At 47.1% G+C, this 20,924-nt stretch overlaps 1 protein-coding gene across 1 annotated transcript in view; it reads left to right on the top strand.

Moving 5' to 3' along the window:
• Positions 1 to 20,084, top strand: part of LOC144734556 (uncharacterized) — a 132,950-nt gene extending 112,866 nt beyond the window's left edge. The window contains exons 3-5 of the mRNA XM_078616803.1: positions 412 to 495; positions 9,377 to 9,527; positions 20,070 to 20,084. Of these exons, the coding sequence (XP_078472929.1) occupies positions 412 to 495; positions 9,377 to 9,527; positions 20,070 to 20,084 (250 nt within the window). The remainder of the gene's footprint in view (positions 1 to 411; positions 496 to 9,376; positions 9,528 to 20,069) is intronic.
• Positions 20,085 to 20,924: the final 840 nt, after the last annotated feature.

Raw genomic sequence — 20,924 nt, 5'->3', positions numbered from 1 at the left:
GGCCGTGGTGGAGATGATGATGTTGTCTGATTAAGGCCGTGGTGGTGATGATGATGATGTTGACAAATGAAGGCCGTGATGGGGATGGTGGTGATGATGATTTTGTCTGATGAAGGCCGTGCTGGAGATGGTGATGATGCTGTCTGACGAAGTCCCTAGTGTAGATGATGATGATGTTGTTAACTGACGAAGGCCGTGGTGTGGAAGAGGATGTTGATGTTGACTGATGAAGGCCCTGGTGTAGATGCTGATGATGATGTTAACTGACGAAGGCCGTGGTGGTGATGGTGATGATGTTGACTGATGAAGGCCCTGGTGTAGATGCTGATGATGATGTTAACTGACGAAGGCCGTGATGGTGATGATGATGTCTGACGAAGGCCGTGCTGGGGATGTTTTTGTCGTCTGCAGCCAGCAGAGGTCGTTCGGAGGCTTCGAGGACAACCGCCCCTTCCTGCACGACAAGCAGGAGCCGTACTCCGTCAGCGCCCTCGTGTGAGCTCACGCGGGGCGTGCTGCGTGTGTGTACGTGTGTGTGTACGTGTGTGTGTACGTGTGTGTACGTGTGTGTGTACGTGTGTGTGTGAGCTCACGCGGGGCGTGCTGCGTGTGCGTGTGTACGTGTGTGTACGTGTGTGTGTACGAGTGTGTGTGTGTGTACGTGTGTGTGTGTGTGTGTACGTGTGTGTGTGTACGTGTGTGTACGTGTGTGTGTACGAGTGTGTGTGTGTGTGTGTGTTCGTGTGTGTGTGTGCACGTGTGTGAGCTCACGCGGGGCTGTGGCGTGCTGCGTGCGTGTGTACGTGTGTGTGTGTGTACACGTGTGTTTGTGTACGAGTGTGTACGTGTGTGTGTGTGTACGTGTGTGTGTGTGTACGCGTGGCTGTGGCGTGCTGCGTACGTGTGTGTACGTGTGTGTGTACGTGTGTGTACGAGTGTGTGTGTGTGTACGTGTGTGTGTGTGTACGTGTGTGTGTGTGTGTACGTGTGTGTACGTGTGTGTGTACGTGTGTGTGTGAGCTCACGCGGGGCTGTGGTGTGCTGCGTGCGTGTGTACGTGTGTGTGTGTACACGTGTGTTTGTGTACGTGTGAGTACGTGTGTGTGTGTGTACGTGTGTGTGTGTGTGTACGTGTGTGCACGTGTGTGTGTGTACGCGTGGCTGTGGTGTGCTGCGTGCGTGTACGTGTGTGTGTACGTGTATGTGTGTACGTGTGTGTGTGTACGTGTGTGTGTGCACGTGTGTGTGTGTACATGCATGTGTGTACATTTATATGTACGTGTGTACGTGTGTGTGTGTGTTCACGTGTGTGTACGTGTGTGTACACGTGTGTGTGTGCACGTGTGTGTGTACGTGTGTGTGCATGCATGTGTGTGTGCATTTGTGTGTACGTGTGTGTACACGTGTGTGTGTGTGTACGTGTATGTATGTACACGTGTGTGTGTATGTACGTGTGTGTGTGTGTGGAGTGAGCGGTGGTGTAGCGGTGAGCGCGCTGCGCTACGAACCCGGCGTCCCGAGTTTGATCCCATCTCAGGGGCCAACACCAATTCAGCAGCCGGCGAATATCTCAACCAGTGCCTGGGTCGACTCAGCCTTCGATGATTTATTGGGCATAATAACAACAATAATCATCATAATCCGCCCCGGGGGAGACAAAGGCGGCCTGCCGGCTCTCACTTGCCCCGAACAATCAGCACGGGGCGCTGTCCGGGCGTCCTTTGTCTTTGTGAGCGCGCGCGTGCGGCCACCGTGAAATGAACAATCGATGACGTTCGCGACACACACACACACAAAAAAAAATTCTGTTAATTGCCTCAGAGCCACGGGAGGGAAATCTATCGGAAAACTGTTAATTAAAAGAAGGTTAAATTGTTCGCTTTCCGCCGCAAATCAAATTAACAGAGTGGCCTTTGAATAAATACAGCGGCATGATTATTTATTGTTGACTTTCTCTCCCCCTACCACCGCCAGGCATCGGTGCACAAACTCATTTGAACACAATGTTTGTGTGCGTGTGTGCGCGTGTATGTGTGTATGTGTGTATGTGTGCATGTGTGCGTGTGTGCATGTGTGCGTGTGTGCGTGTGTATATGTGCGTGTGTACGTGTGCGTGTGTGTATGTGTGCGTGTGTACGTGTGCGTGTGTGCGTGTGTATGTGTGCGTGTGTGCGTGTGTATGTGTGCGTGTGTACGTGTGCGTGTGTGTGCGTGTGTATGTGTACGTGTGTATGTGTGTGTATGTGTGTGTGTGAGGGTGGAATCCTCAAGCAGCCCTGACTGATATTTATGCAATTGCCATTTAAGTGTTTGAATGCGATGGGCCATGAGCCGACACAAGGGCTTGTCATTATAACGACACCAAGGTAACAATTTAGTGCTTATCATCATCACTATAACCATCATCATCATTGTTTCATAGATGTAAGTTCACTTTGAGGATGTGGGGGAACCACGTGGCTAAACCAGCAATCACTGGGATATTGGGTTTCAATCTTGGGTTTAGCCACTTAAATCGGGTTGAGGTTTCAAGTGTATTTTGTTTAACCGAGTGTGAATTCAAGATATGGCAGTGGAGCGTGTCCTTTTCAGGAGAGTTCCCTGGCTTACCCAGTGTGGTGAGTTGGTTGTCTCAGCCTGGTCAGCATCGTATCATTAATAGTTTTTGTTCTGCTTAAATTTGTTACATTCCAGCTCTAAGGATTATATATATATATTTTTTTTTAAAAATCGTTGGACCGACTGCCGTGCAATGGATATTTCTACGTAGCAGATCGGAATGGGTTTTTTTGCGCGACTCCCTCCAGCGTGGGTAGGAGGTGACTGGAACATCCCTTCAAGTGATGCCACAACTGGCAGGCCACCTTTCTCTACCCAGGGCAGACAATTACGCCAATAACACGAAGTAACACGATTTTACGTCCCTGGTAGGAAGTGTTATTTTTTAATTGCTTATGCCACAAACTTTGCTTTTGTGACCAGGACTTTATGTGAAGGAATGACACAAATGCACACGTTTTCTCATTGAAAATAGGTAAATTTCTAAATATCACTGCCCTGGTCATAAAAGCAAAATATGTGGGGAATAATAGCCATTTTCTGTACTTTTTAGGCATGAGAAATTAGGAAATAACACTTACTACCGAGGAACCAAATACAATATTTTACATCATGGGACCTTCTTTGCCAGTACCAAAATATGAGAATAGGTTTTTCCCCTTTTTTCTGGCAACAAAAGAGGTGTTAAGATGTTAAAACACCAGAATAAAACCTTTTTACAAAGAATCACGTCTGCATTAACCACAATACTTGTGATCAGAATGCAAACAAAAAACACACTCTGATAATATATGCATTGTCTTTGAAATTGATTGGTCCACACCAGAGACAGCTTTCTTTTGAGCCTCGTCTCAAACGGTGTTAGACCAGAGGACGCCAAAAGACAATGCATACACTATCAAAGTATGCTTTTTGTTTGCATTCTGACCACAAGCATTGTGGTCAATGCAGACATGATTCCTTGTAAAAGGTTTCAGTTTGGTGTTTCAGCAACTTAACACAGCTGTTTTGTTGCCAGGTAAAAGTGGAACAACCTATTCTCATATTTGTTTTTTGTTACACAGCGAAATCCTCCTCCCTCATCGTTCACCGTCATCAATGTCGCTTTCGCCAAATTCACGCATCGTCACAGATGTTCCACCCCCCCCCCCCCATTCCATTCACATCATCGCCGTCGATCACATGTCCGCCCGCGTTGTTGTGCCTTCGTTCGATCTGCGTAAAGCTCCTTGGTCAAGACGCTCCGTAAATTCCTTGAAGGTGAGATAAGGAGTTGTGTTTATTGTCAAGTCCGCTTCTGCGTAGCCGCTTTCCCTTGGCTCGGAGGCTGCGCTGATCGACGCGGATTCCTCCTCGCTGACTCTTTAATCTCAGCTCGGAATACATTTTGGCAAAATACGAGGAGGCGAAACAACGAAATTCGAACGACGTCTCTTTCATTTCCACCACCGTGAACCCTCCACCACCACCCCCCTCTTCTTGTTGCGCGTGTCGTCGTCATGAAAGCGATCGCATCTCTATAATTTCTCTCCGCTTTTGTGCAAAATGCCACACGTCTTGACGGCGCCTATTCTCAATTGTTAATTCTCTATAAACAGACATTGATAAGATTGTCCCGTGCGAGCTCTCTCTCTCTCTCTATCCCGCGGGCTATAGACCCATTGCACGTCTCTGTATTCCCCGCAGATGAACCTCGTTTGATATGACAAGAACCTCTTTCGAAATACGTTTGTCAAACAAATGCATGGAAGGGGTCATTCCTTTTTTTTTCTCTCCCAGTGAACCGTAAAGCCAAGCAGCCAATCTTCATTTGTTGACGTATCTATTAATCGAGCGTAACTCGGATTTTTTGCTTAGCAGTACAAACACAACCCCGAGCGAATGTCAAATCTGACAAGTCTCGCTCCTGTTTAGTTATTTTTCTTATCCGGCTCTGCCCGATAGAGCAGCTGTGTCGATCGCTGCTTTCTGTGCTCACCGATTAATCACGGTCCCTGTCGCGCCAATGCCGGATGAAGCGAGCGCGGGGCCTGTAGCATCATGTTATAGACGGCCCCTAAATAAATAAATAAACACGGAAATATTAAAACACATTTTTTTTTACTTGTATACTAAAGTATATAATTTTATGTTGGGTTTGTCTATGGCAGTATATAGTACGGGGTAGATCCGTGTGATGTAAGAAAAAGTTTAGCTGGAGGTATATTATATTTTTTGCGACATAGAATTGTAATGTATGACTTACTGTTAGTAGCTCAGCTTATTGGAGAGTATATTTAGTATATTGATTATATTGATGTAGTTTATATTTGAGTTTTTTACGTGGTGGTTTGGCTGCTGCAGCTCCTTACTATTAAAATTCCTTCCATTTATTAATGCTAACCCTACTTCCTCCCTTTGTTGCTGCTAATCCTACATAATGCACGGGCATAATATGACTTTGAGACCCCCCCCCCACCTCCTACGCATTCCACAAGTAGTGACTAATCCCATATCTGCATTTTCCATAAATATGCTAAAGACGTATGTTGATATGCAAATTTCTTTGTCAAGGCGCCCTTCCTCCTCTAACCCAGCTTAAATATACGCTGCCAAGCTTGGTGATGTTCATTCAGACGCCGTCTTTCCGACAGACCTGTTCTTCACCTGAGGACGGCTGCTTGCGTTGTGGCCGAAACGTCGTGAGAATTGTATTTTATTGTTTTATTTTAATTATTTCATTATTTCCCTTCTACGTGACTTTACCGAAAGAACCAAGAAGATGAATCCCTGCAGTCACGAAAGCTTTAAATCGAAATATAAAGTCATTGTATCTTTTCATTTGCTATACAGCCAGATAATACGACAAATCGCTAGCCTTAAACACCAAGTCGTTCATAAAAGTCGAAGGCGGTATAGTACTATAGTAATAGAGCAAGTGCAGAATCAGTGAACCGGAATTGATAGCTTGAAAGTATTTAGCGCGGGGGCCTTGAAAGTGCGGGGCCCGTAACTACTACATATGTAGTAGCTACTACACATGCAGTAGCTACTACACATGCAGGAGCTACTACACATGCAGTAGCTACTACACATGCAGTAGCTACTACACATGCAGTAGCTACTACACATGCAGTAGCTACTACACATGCAGTAGCTACTACACATGCAGTAGCTACTACATATGCAGCTACTTTTATGCAGTAGCTACTACATATGTAGTTACTTTTGCTACGAGAATAATTCGGCACTGTGTCGCGCCATCGTTCAGTCACCCCTAGTCACTCTTGTATTGCTACTACCGCAGCCGCCGTGCCCTTTCACGTCAACACCCTGATGTCTCCGGCGTTGTCAATGAGCTCATTCTACCAAACTCGCTGCGATCTTTCCTTCTTCCTGCGTCTATGCCTGCCGCAGCACGTGTCCCTCGATTTGGATAGCTCGATAATGGTTACGAGATGTTAACTACGTCGCCTGGTATACAGGAGGTCGTGGGTTCGATCCCGATCCTGGCGCCTGCTACTGTATATTTCGGTTTGCGTGTCTCTCTCATCATCACGGTTTCTAGGAGATGTTAACTACCTCGCCTGGTATACAGGAGGTTGGTGGGTTCGATCACGACCCTGGCGCCTGCTGTATATTTGGAGTTTGAATGTCTCTTTCTTCCGGGACCTCCGGGTTTTCTCCTCCACAGTTAGAAACACGCGTTTAGAGTATTCGGCTGCGACTACACCCTTCCACGTGATAAGCCACTTCGTAGGGCTATCATTTGTGATCGCCAGGTCGCTTCTGACAAAAAGTTATGTAGCTCAGTTCGCCTTACCTGGTAAAATGAAAAATAGTTTAGTTTCAAACATGATCCCTTGTATAAAGGTGTCAGTTTTTGTACCAGATAAAAGGGTAAAAACCTATTACTATATTTTGCTACTGGTAAAGGAGGTCTCATAGTGTAAATGCTTACCCCGAGCTCTCAATACTCTGATAGTGCGCTGTCTTTGAGTTGTACGCCTTTTGGCGTCATCTGGTCCAACATCAATGGAGACTAGGCTCTAAGAAAAGCTGTCTCGGGCGTGGACCAATCAACTTCAAAGACAGTGCACACATTATCATTATCAGAGTTGTTTCTTTTTGTTTGCATTTTGACTGCTTGTGTTGTAGTTATTGCAAACATGATCCCTTGTATAAAGGTGTCAGTTTTTGTACCATTTGAAAGGGTAAAAACCTATTACTACTACTAGTTTTAAACTGTTTAGGATTTCCCCCCCCGCCGCCCCTCCACACGTCTAATCCCATCCCATAATCTCATTTTCTCTCGTTCATTTAACCGCACCCAATTTGATGAAGCACCTTCCTTCATATTTGCTCCACTACCATCAGTGCCAGGGCTTACTAATCTCACTCGGGGGGAGCCGTGACCACTTGATCAGCTCAGGTGGTGCGGCAATTGGTCAGGTGGGGCCCCACATATTTTATTTGTCTCTTTGCACGGTCGCACCTCGACGCTATTATATATAAACATCTCTCTTGCCCAATCGTATCGTCGTTACGCCCACGGTCTCGAACATTTAACGCTGTAGAGGGGCGCTCCGTTTTCGCAAAATGCAGCCACCACAGCTCCGTAGTAGTAGTAGTACCTCTTTGCAAAGTAACATTACTGCTATAATTCAATAAAATGAAAAGTGCAACCTAAATGAAAGCAATTTAATAAGAAAAAACATTTTATTTAAACCGCGTTTTAAATAAGTGTCGGTGTTGTTATTCTTAGGTTTTTTCGGTAAAGTCATGTAGGTAAAAACATAAAAAGTAAAATAAAATAAAAATAAAAATCACGACGTTTCGGAGGCAACACAAGCCTCCGTCTTCAGGTGGTAACGTCACAGCCACGACAGCTGTATCAAGTAAATGAGAGATTGCAGGAGTTACCACTGCGTTTATATAATGGTTGGAGAAGGTGGTATTGTGTTTTGCATTGTGTTTGAAACTGATTGAATATTTAGTTGAGTCGTTAGCGGAGTATGCACGCCACTGGCACCGACAGCCGTAGGTGAAATGTATACTGGATGTGGTGAGCCGCTTGTGGAAATACTTTCCGGGTCGCCCACCCAGACCCGGCAGAAACTAGGCGCTGGCCAGCTCTGTCTGTCACTGGTAGTCATTTTTGTTAGTATAAATGCATCTTAATTTTGATTCCTATTTTGTTTTTTTCGTGAACAAAAAATACACAAATTCGCCCGTTTTCTCATTGAAAATAGGTACATTTCAAAATATCACTGTCCTGGTCACAAAAGCAAAGTTTTCGGGGAATAATAGCCATTTTCTATACTTTTTAAGTATAAGCAATTACGAAATAACACTTACTACCCAGGAACAAAAATTGCGTTACATCGTGCTAATTGACGCGAGCATGCGTTGATTTGTGTGGCGTGTCGTTGTTTGTTTCTTGACGTGCATTTCTCAAATTCGAGTGCAAATCAGCACTTTACAATGAGACGCGAGGTGGGCGATGTAAGTAAGAGAGCGCGTGCGAGTGTGCGCGTGTTCTCGGGGTGTCCAATAACAGCGATGGCTGCAGTAGCCCAGAAGCCCTCTCCGTCGTGGCCAGCGAACAGTAGCAGCAGCCGACCTGAACATTGGCATCGAACTCGTGAATAATTATAATGATGATGATATTGTTGGTTCTTTCGGTAAAGTCACGCAGAAGGGAAATAATAAAATAATAAAACTATAAAACAATAACAATTCTCACGACGTTTCGACTGCAACACAAGCAATCATCATCAGGTGTGAAATCTACAGCAAGAAAAATGTAAAAAAAAATGTAAAAAATTCTTGCTGTGGATTTCACACATGATGATTGCTTGTGTTGCAGTCGAAACGTCGTGAGAATTTTTTATTGTTTATTATTTCTATTATTTTATTATTTCCCTTCTACGTGACTTTACCGAAAGAACCAAGAATATGAATCCCTGCAGTCACGAAAGCTTTAAATCAAAATTTAATAATGATGATGATGATAGCATTGCTCTGCTCCTGCTGTCACCATGCGCAACAAAATAAAATAGCGGTAAGTTGTTCAGGAGCCGCCGTGGGATTATTAAGCGATGCCGACGATTGTGACGATGGTGATGATGGTGACGATGGTGACGATGGTGATCATGATGGTGACGACGGTGATGATAATGATCATCTTCTTGGTTCTTTCGGTAAAGTAACGAAGAATGGAAATAATAAAATAATAATAATAAAACATAATACAATTATTCTCACGACGTTATTTTATTATGCATTATTTTTATTACTTTATTATTTCCATTCTACGTGACTTTACCGAAAGAACCAAGAAGATGAATCCCTGCAGTCACGAAAGCTTTAAATCGAAAGATAATGATGATGGTGATGATGGTGACGACAATGATGATGATCGTGATGAAGGTGACTATGGTAATCATAATAACGACGATGGTGATGATGGTGACTATGACGGTGATGATGATCATGATGACGAAAATGTTGATGATGATGGTGATGATGGCGATCATGATAACGACGATGGTGATGATGGTGACGATGACGGTGATGATGATCATGATGACGAAAATGTTGATGATGATGGTGATGATGGCGATCATGATAACGACGATGGTGATGATGGTGACCATGACGGTGATGATGGTGACGATGACGGTGATGATGGCGATCATGATAACGACGATGGTGATGATGGTGACCATGACGGTGATGATGGTGACGATGACGGTGATGATGGCGATCATCATAACGACGATTGTGACGATGGTGACGATGCGAGTCGCTCCCTGTGTCGTCTGCTGCGCGGCAGGATCCAGCGTGCGTGGCGCGCCCTCGTCAGCCGGCGCGACGCGGCGCTGGACTCTCCCTCGCCCTGCTCCTCCTCCTCGTCCTCCTCGCACAAGCTGCTGCTGCTCAGCTCCTCCATCAGCATGAGCACCGTGTCGGGCGGCACCACCCCCGTGAGTCCCCCCCCCCCCCACCTGCTCTCTCTCTCAATGTCTCGTTCGGTGCAGGCAGCAATTGTTCGGAGCGACGGCGCCACGCCGCGTGGCTGATACCGCTGCTGCTGCTACTGCTGCTTTCCAGCTCGTCTGTGGTTCCTCCTCCTGGTGCCTCTGAGTTGTCCTCTCTCTCTGAGTCGTCCTCTCTTTCTCTCTCTCCGAGTCGCTCTCTCTGAGTCGTCCTCTCTCTGAGTCGTCCTCTTTCTCTCTCTGAGTCGTCCTCTCTTTCTCTGAGTCGTCCTCTCTCTCTGAGTCGTCCTCTCTCCCTGAGTTGCCCTCTCTTTCTCTCTCTCCGAGTCGCTCTCTCTGCGTCATCCTCTCTCTTTCTCTGAGTCGTCCTCTCTCTCTCTGAGTCGTCCTCTCTCTCTGAGTCGTCCTCTCTCTCTGAGTCGTCCTCTCTCTCTCCGAGAGCGAGCGAACACTCCGATGCTACGGTGCGTTACAAGTGGACACTATTTTCATCATTATATTTTTTCCACTGACGAGTCCGAGCCGTGTCAGGCCGCGATGGCACGGCGCCCGTACGCGCGGCTCCTCTCGTCTACGCGCGCGACTTCAGGACACAACTGGGAGTCCATTTGTGCGCCACGGTGACGAGATGCTAACTCCTCGCCTGGTACGCAGGAGGTCGTAGATTCAATCCCGACCCCGACGCCTGCTGTATATTTGGGGGTTTGCGTCTCTCTCTCTCCCCGTGGTCGCGTGAACTACTCTCCGAGTCCTCCGGTTTTACCCTCCACATTTAGAATCAACATCGCACGTTTAGAATATTTGGCTGCATTACGTTTCCACGTGATGATCAGCCACTTCGTGGGGCTGTCATTTGTGGCCAGGTCGCTTCTTAAACAAAGAGAACGATGTATAGCTCAGTGGGCCTTTCCTGGTGCAGAGAAGCTCCCACGGACGCACTCGGAGACGGAGGTATGTTATGGGCTTTCGCCAAGGGTTTATTAAAGGTTAACAATAACACACAAGGGTACACAACTCCCAGGGGCTAGCGGTCCTACACTGAGTCCTGGTCCCTGCCCGGCTGGCTCCGGTCTCTCTCTCTCGTGTCGGATCGTGGACTCTGCCGACTCCACCGAGCGGAGAGAGAAGCACCTCTACGGCTACCACCGGCTTCTCCCCAGACTCACCACTCGATCCGTCTCTACCCACTGGTTCCCTCTTCACCCTTCTTACTCTACCCGTTCCCACAGTGACCCCGCTCTCGTCACGGGGTCTCCCTTAAGTACCCTAGGAGACGTGACGTCATCGCACTGAACGGCACACCGGACGTCACGTCCCCATTTTACTCCTCCACACTGGGAAAAAAAATAGAATTTAAACGATGTATAGCTCAGTGGGCCTTTCCTGGTAAAAAAATTAAAGTTTAGAATTTAAACAGTTGAGAATTTGCACTCTGCCAGGCTTCGTGAAACCCTGCTTGTTCTGGTACCAGAACATAAACAACTTAAAATCTCCACCGTTACCCGAATTTTGCCTTGTGGCCGATTCTGGAACGCATCGTGCCCGTGACCGCACCGATGGCGAGCGAGTTTGGTGTCGGTGGCATCTCCGAAGCTGCTGCTGCTGGGGCTGTTGCTGAATCCACACACGCCCTCAAAATCAGCGAACGCCTCTCTTAGTTTGACTCCAGCACTCGTTGCCCCGTAATCAAACTCACTGAGCAGGTGAGTTTTCTGGGCTCGAGGTCACTTGCTATCGGGGTGCATTGTTGTTGTTGCTGAAGTTCCACGTGGACCTGCGACTGTGGTGCTGGTAAACCACAGGAGATGAGAGGGGCCTTGTCTGTTGAGTGCTCGACACGAAATAAGTGAAGGCCCCTCCCCAACCCCGAGGTCTCTGCTGCCGTCATTTGATTTGAACCTCCACGGGGTGGCGCTGAGAGCTTGGCAGGCGGGTGCTGCCATTGTCGATGTACTTATTCAAGCCGGCACACACACACCACACAGCACACACAGCACACACACCACACACACACCATACACCCCACACACACACCATACACATCACACACACCATACACACCACACACACGCCATACACCCCACACACACACCATACACCCCACACACACACACCACACACACCACACGCACACCACACACACTACACCACACACACACCACACAGCACACACACCATACACACACCACACCACATACACAACACACACACACACCATACACACCACATACTCCACACACACACACCACACACACACCATACACCACACACTACACACACACACCATACACACCACACACACCATACACACCACACACACTATACACACCACACACACACACCACACACACACCACACACACCATACACCCCACACACACACCACACACACCATACACACACCACACCACACACACCCCATACACACACACACCACACACACCACACACACACCATACACACACCATACACACCACACACACACCACACACACGCGCCATACACACCATACACACCACACACACCATACACACACACACCACACGCACACACCACACACACACCATACACACCATACACACCACACACACACCACACACACACCATACACACACCACACACAAACCACACCACACACACCACACACACCACACACACCACACACCACATACACACACACCACACACACCACACACACACACACCACACACACACACACCACACACACCACACACCACATACACACACCACACACCCCACACACCACACACCACACACACACACACCATACACACCACACACACACCACACACACACCACACACACCACACACACACACACACCACACACACCACACACACCACACACACACACCACACACACCACACACACACCATACACACACCATACACACACACCACACACACATGCCACACACACACACCACACACACCACACACACACCATACACACCACACACACATGCCACACACACACACCACACACACCACACACACACCATACACACCACACACACACCATACATACCACACATACTACACACACACCACACACACTACACACACAACACACACACCATACACACCACACACACACCATACACACCACACACACTACACACACACCACACACACTACACACTACACACACAACACACACACATCATACACACCACACACACACCATACACACCACACATACACCATACACCCCACACACACACCACACACACCATACACATGCCACACACACCATACACACACACCACACACAAACCACACACACGCCACACACACACACCACACACACACACACCACACACACACCACATACACACCCCACACACACACACACACCACATACACACCCCACACACCACACACCACACACACCACAAACACACACACCACACACACACACCACACACACACACACCACATACACACACCATACACACCACACACACACCATACACCCCACACACGCCACACACACACCATACACACACAAACCACACAAACGCCATATACACACCATACACACACCATACACACCACACACACACCACACACACACCACACACACACCATACACACACCACACACACACACACACAACACACATACACACACCACACACACCACATACACACCCCACACCACACACACACACCACACACACACCACATACACACCCCACACACCACACACACCACACACACCACACACACACACCACATACACACACACCACACACACACACCACACACACACCACACACACACACCACATACACACACCACACACACACACCACACACACACCACATACACACACCACACACACCACACACCACACACACCACACACACACACCACACACCACACAAACACACCATACACACCACACACACCGCACACACACCACACACACACCACACACACACCACACCACACAAATACCACACACACCACACACACACACACACCACACACACACACACCACACACACACCACATACACACCCCACACACCACACAGACACACCACACACACACCACACACACCACACACCACACACACCACACACACACACCACACACCACACAAACACACCATACACACCACACACACCGCACACACACCACACACACACCACACCACACAAATACCACACACACCACACACACACTACACACACACCACGCACACCACACACACACCATACACACACTACACACACCACACACACCATACACACCACACAAACACACCATACACACCACACACACACCGCACACACACCACACACACACCACACCACACAAATTCCACACACACCACACACACACCACACACACACCATACACACACCATACACACACTACACACACACCACACACACATACCACACACACACACCACACACACATACCACACACACACACCATACACACCACACACACTAAACACACACCACACACACCACACACACACACCACACACACCACACACACACACCACACACACACACTACACACACAGGGTCCGGGTCTCGTCGAAATCCCGCCCCCTCCACCCACCCTGCGGGTGCACCCAATCAGTCGCACTCACCGAGTCTGCGCGTATTTACCTGCGCAGGGGAGGCGACTGCGCATGGTTATACGAGTCTGCGTCTTCATTCAGACTCGTTCATTTCGCTTCGTTAATTTCACCTCGTTAATTCAGACTCGTAAATTTCACCTCGTTAATTCAGACTCGTAAATTTCACCTCGTTAATTTCACTTCGTTAATTTCACCTCGTTAATTCAGACTCGTTAATTTCACCTCGTTAATTCAGACTCGTAAATTTCACATCGTTAATTTCACCTCGTTAATTTCACCTCGTTAATTCAGACTCGTTAATGTCACCTCGTTAATTCAGACTCGTTAATTTCACCTCGTTAATTTCACCTCGTTGATTTCACCTTGTTAATTTCACCTCGTTAATTCAGATTCGTTAATTTCACCTCGTTAATTTCACCTCGTTAATTCAGACTCGTTAATTTCACCTCGTTAATTTCACCTCGTTAATTTCACCTCGTTAATTCAGACTCGTTAATTTCACCTCGTTAATTTCACCTCGTTAATTTCACCTCGTTGATTCAGATTCGTTGATTTCACCTTGTTAATTTCACCTCGTTAATTCAGACTCGTTAATTTCACCTCGTGAATTTCACCTCGTTAATTCAGACTCGTTAATTTCACCTCGTTAATTTCACCTCGTTAATTTCACCTCATTAATTTCACCTCGTTAATTTCACCTCGTTAATTTCACCTCGTTGATTCAGATTCGTTAATTTCACCTCGTTAATTTTACCTCGTTAATTCAGATTCGTTAATTTCACCTCGTTAATTTAGACTCATTAATTTCACCTCGTTAATTTCACCTCGTTAATTTCACCTCGACGATTCAGACTCGTTAATTTCACCTCGTTAATTTCACCTCGTTAATCCAGATTCGTTAATTTCACCTCGTTTATTTCGCCTCGTTAATTTCGCCTCGTTAATTCAGACTCGTTAATTTTACCTCGTTAATTCAGACTCATTAATTTCGCCTCGTTAATTCAGACTCGTTAATTTCACCTCGTTGATTTCGCATCGTTAATTTCACCTGGTTAATTCAGGCTCGTTAATTTCGCCTCGTTAATTTAACCTCGTTAATTTCGCCTCGTTGATTCAGACTCGTTAATTTCACCTCGTTAATTTCACCTCGTTGATTCAGACTCGTTAATTTTACCTCGTTAATTTCACCTCGTTGATTCAGACTCGTTAATTCCACCTCGTTAATTCAGACTCGTTAATTCCACTTCGTTAATTTCACCTCGTTAATTTCACCTCGTCGTGGTCACACCGCCGTCGGTCTCTTTTGGGTGAGCGGCGGCGGCCGGGGCCGTGTCACTCCGTGCGTGTCACTCACCTCGCTAATTCACAGGTAGTTCACATCTCGCCACCGTGACGGATGATGATTTTCGTCCACTCGTAGCCTAATGGTTACCTAAAATAAAAAAAATACAAATTAAAAACCCCACTTTATTTACAAATATTTGTTAATCTAATGTCTCGATTTAAAGCTTTCGTGACTGCAGGGATTCATCTTCTTGGTTCTTTCGGTAAAGTCACGTAGAAGGGAAATAATAAAATAATAAAAATAAAACATAATAAAATAATTCTCACGACGTTTCGGCCACAACGCAAGCAGCCGTCCTCAGGTGGAGAACAGGTCTGTCGGGGAGACAGCGTCAGACGCTGACTTTACCGAAAGAACCAAGAAGATAATCTAATGTCGTTTGCAAAATCAATACTTTGCTGCTCAGCGTGGTCTCGCTGCGCCCCATGGCGGCCGTCACGCGTTACTGCAAGTAGCTTGCGGGCCCCGTGATGCAATGCGCGAATGCTCTACTTGTGCGGCCCGTGGCAACCGTGTGGTTTGTGAAAGTTGGACAATCGTGAAGAACGAAGGGACACGGATGAACGCCTTTGAAATGAAATGACTCGGACGGATATTGCTACGAATGAATGGGCTCTGGAGAAAGCTGGCGTTGAAAGATAACTGTTCAGAGGTGATAACATTAAGACAGCTTCGCCTCCTGTGGTCGTGCCATGATGAAAACATGAAACTTGTTTGGAAAAGCAGATTACACTGGTCAACAAAACAAAACACTTTTTTTTCTGGCCTGGACTTTTGCAGCTGTTTTAGACTAATTTCAGGGTGCTGATTCCAAATCTCATCTCAGATTTGCTCTATCACATCTCATTTTTATGCTATCGGCATACTCCATTTTCATTGATTTTACCCGAAATTAACTCTGTCACTTATGATTGCAAGTTGTTTCGAGTCAGTGACTGCTTTAGTGTTAAAATATGGTGTTGTATTTTTAAGATAGTGTGTTTATAATATCATTTTATGTAGATATCCACATTTATTTAATATTTTTTTCTGCAGTTTTTATTAAAAATGCAATATTTCATATCTCAAAAACCTGATGTGATAGACAAAAACTGATGCCAGATTTGGTATCAGCACCCCAAAATTACCTTAAACCCGTTGGAATACCTTATGCCAGAAAAAGTGTGTTGACCAGTGTTATGCAGGGCACAATACCCGGTTCACGTGCCCGAGGAAGAGCAAGGATGACACGGATGAATAGCATCAAAGCATGGACGGGGCTCACGCTCGAACAGATAATGAGGATAGCAGAACACAGAAGTCAGTGGCGAAATGTTGTCTATGGTGGGGCCAACCCTCGGATCGCGGATGGCTGAAGACAAAACAATACAGTATAACTAAACTATTTCTAGATTTGAAGCGTTCGTTACTGCAAGGATTCATACTCTTAGTTTTTTCGGTAAAGTCACGTAGGTAAAATGTTTTAATAAAAATTAATAAAAATGAAATTATAAAAATCACGACGTTTCGGAGGCAACACAAGTCTCCGTCATCAGGTGGGATCTGGCTGTGACGGTCCCACCTGATAACGGAGACTTGTGTTGCCTCCGAAACGTCGTGATTTTTATTATTTTATTAATTTTAATTTCATTTTTTTACTTACGTGACTTTACCGAAAAAAATAAGAGTATAACTAAACTATTTTTTTTATTTAACCAGCTAAGGCCCACTGAGCTGTGTAGCTGTTTTTCAGAAGCGACCTGGCCACAAACGATAGCCCAACTAAGCGGCTTACCACGTGGAAATGCATAGCAGCCAAATACTCTGAACGTGTTCTGTTGATTCCAAATGTGGAGGGAGAAAATCCGAGGACCTGGAGAAAAATCCACGCGACCACGGGGAGATAAACATGCAGACTCCAAATACACAGCAGGCGTCAGGGTCGGGATCGAACCCACGACCTCCTGCATACCAGGCGAGGTAGTCAACATCTCGCCACCGTGCCGGATAACGTCAGGGCGTGCTGGGAAGATGGCAGTTAAGGCCCTGGCGGAGTGACGATCCATCGATTAATATTTACAACATTCATTCCTTCACTCGCGTGCATACACGCATCGAGGGGGACCCGACGCATCTTGATGGCACTCGGCACACCACGCCCAGTATACCTCGTGCCTATGACACGTGACGAGTGACGGGCCACCTCCACGTTCGTCTTTGTCCGATGGTTAGCCATAAGCCGCTGCCCGCTGGATGACCGAAGTTCGCGTGATAGTTTGAAACTCTTCTTGGTTCTTTCGGTAAAGTCACGTAGAAGGGAAGTAATAAAATAATAAAAATAAAACATAATAAAATAATTCTCACGACGTTTCGGCCACAACGCAAGCAGCCGTCCTCAGGTGAAGAAGACGGCTGCTTGCGTTGTGGCCGAAACGTCGTGAGAATTATTTTATTATGTTTTATTTTTATTATTTTATTACTTCCCTTCTACGTGACTTTACCGAAAGAACCAATAAGATGAATCCCTGCAGTCACGAAAGCTTTAAATCGAAGTTTGAAACTCCTTCACGAGGTCAACGTTGGACAGTTTTTGGGGGGGGGGGGGGCAAATAAATATCTTGCAACAGAGCCCCCCCTCCACCCCCCAGAATTATGTGCAACCCAGGGCCCACCAATTGTTTTCTGACAGCCACCACTTTCAGCGTCCTCGCCTCCACTTCCAGTCCACGTGCTCTGTCTCTGCCACTGGCGAGACGTTCTATTTGCAGGCTATGCTGGGAGGAAGACCGATGTTCACGGTGGCGAGATGTTAACTACCTCGCCTCCTGTACAGGAGGTCGTGGGTTCGATCCCGACCCTGACGCCTGCTGCTGTATATTTGGAGTTTGCGATGTCTCTCTCCCTGTGGTCGTGAGGATTTTTTCTCCGGGTCCTCATGGTTCTTCCCTCTGCATTGAGAATCAACATCACGCGTTTAGAGTATTTGGCTGCAATTCATTACCACTTGATAAGCCACACGGCCTATCATTTGTGGCCAGGTCGCTTATATATAAAATAAAAGCGATACAGCTCAGTGGGCCTTGCCTGGTAAAATAAAATAAAACATTCTAGTTTTCAGGCAGCTACGGTGGATGGGTCATCTGCTCCGGATGGCGAAAGACTCACCCCCGGGAGACATTCGAAGGAAGTTCCCCAGGGCTAAAGACCCAGAGGCCGCCCGTGACCGCGCCGGACAGGCCGCGGTGGGGGGCGCCTTGCCGAGGAGATAGCGGCGATCCGGGAGGCCACAGCTGATGCCGATGGCGCAGGACAGGGCAGGGTGGATGGTCCTGATTCAGTTCGGAAAAGCGGGCCCGATATTGATTGATTGATTAATATAATTCTAGATTTGAAGCTTTCTTAGTTCTTTCGGTAAAGTCACGTAGGTAAAAAATGAAATTAAAATTAATAATATTAATTTCATTTTTTGATTAATATAGTTTTCATAAAAGGCCTCCAGGTGGCGCCACGCTGCCTCTTGAGCCGAACCAAAGCCACTCTCCTTATTGTGGAATGTGAACAACAGAGACGGTGGGGGGGGGCAGAAAATAACACATTCAAACTGGATTACGTGGAGTCTGCTGCTATTTTTCGCGCATGACGGCAGCAGCAGCGGTGTGGTTCAGGAGCTAAATGCCAATGTCGAGGCCCGCTCGCCGCGACGAGAGGGCTTCGTGAGAGACAGAGATCATGTGTGTGTGTGGTTTTGCTCTCGCTCCTGCTCGGCTGAAGGCGCGCAGACGACCCTGGGTTGCTCTTTGGTCCATAGTCGGGTGAATTCATTCGATGGCATTCGGATTTGCTCAGCGCGTAAGCGGTGCAAGGGACGCAGCGCTCGGTTTACGCGAACGAACAGATTGCATTGTAGGGCGACTCGTCATTAACTTCCCATTTGTGAAGGAAATCGCCGCACGTGTTGAGCGTTGTTCGACCCGCGATTACGCGCAGGCCACGTACTACAGTACGTTGGACTTCTTTCGCACCGTACTTGCCCACCCGTGCTAACTGGAGGTGCGGCTGGGAAGCAGAACACCGCTAAGCACAGAAAGCAGTTCTGAAGGAATGCGTTTTTCAATCGGGATGATTTAAAGGTGCGCATCTCCAGTGGCTTCCGAGTGAGGCCGCGCCTTCTAGCCAGAGTCACTACCACGCAGTGACTCCCCTCCACAATTATAATCAACAGAACACGTTCAGAGAATTTGGCCGCTTTGAATTTCCACGTGATACGCCGCTTCGTTGGGCTATCGTTCGTGGCCAGGTCGCTTCTGAAAAAAAAACAGCTACGTAGCTCAGTGGGCCTTAGCTGGTTAAATAAAAAAAATTGTTGAGTCATGCTGTATTGTCTCGTCTATAGACATCCTCGATCCGAGGGTTGGCCCCACGATGGACGATGAGTTTACAATCGGGATGATTTAAAGGCGCGCGTCTCCAGCGGCTCCCTAATGAGGACGCGCCTTCTATCCAGAGCCACTGCCTCGCAGGGGGAGACGGAGGCCGAGATCAAGAACCCGCAAGATGCGGGGGCGTCGGTGTGTGCGGGCAGATTGACGACGGCTGAACGCGGGAGCCATTCGCATCCTTCCGGGTGCACCGTTGAGCTTCTTTCGCACCGTACGCAGCCAAACCGCGCCCGATTCTTTCTGGCGTTTGAAAAAGCAGCGGACCGAGTGTGTGCGGTGGGGATTTGTAGTCTTGATTTGAAGCTTTCGTGGCTGCGGGAATCCATACTCGCTGCTTCTTTCGGTAAAGTCACGTAGGTAGAAAAAAATAATTTAAAGAAAAGACGACTTTTCGGTCGCAACGCAAGCGTCCGTCATCAGGTGATGTCGCTTGTGTAGCGACCGAAACGTCGTGTTCTTTTATTATTATTGACTTTACCGAAAGAGCCAGGGAGTATGGAGTCCTGCAGTCACGAAAGCTTCAAATCAAGATTGCATTGTCGATCATTTCTCCCAAATAGAAGTTCGTCGTCCCGTGGGGTTTTTCGATTCAAGGGGCCGGGGTCAGGATATTTATCTTTAAAGAAACAAAAAAAAGGTGACGAGAAAAAATATAATCCTACCACCGTTGAGCCCAAGGCGAGATGTTATCCTCGTAAAATTATTCACGCGTTGGGGAGTTAGATTCAATAACAAAAAATGTACAAAAAGTAAGGATAGCTTTCCCCAATTTAAACGATAACGCTTCTTTCGAGTGACCCCCCCCCGCCCCACGCGAGCGTAGCAGAGGCAGCAGAAGACGGGAGACGTGAAGCAATAACATCGTTTCATTTGTTTATTGAACTTTAGAACACCGCGTTATCTCACTCGCGAAATGCCAACTTCAATTACGATTTGAAGTCGCTCGTTTCAATTGCGCACTATGTATGTGTGTTGAACTTCTTTCGCGCCGTACGCGG

This window comes from Lampetra planeri, chromosome 51, assembly GCF_965212315.1.
Source record: "Lampetra planeri chromosome 51, kcLamPlan1.2.h2, whole genome shotgun sequence".
NCBI classification, from domain to species: domain Eukaryota; kingdom Metazoa; phylum Chordata; class Hyperoartia; order Petromyzontiformes; family Petromyzontidae; genus Lampetra; species Lampetra planeri.
Note: the sequence above shows the minus strand (reverse complement) of the source record. Positions and strands in the feature narration are given on the sequence as shown.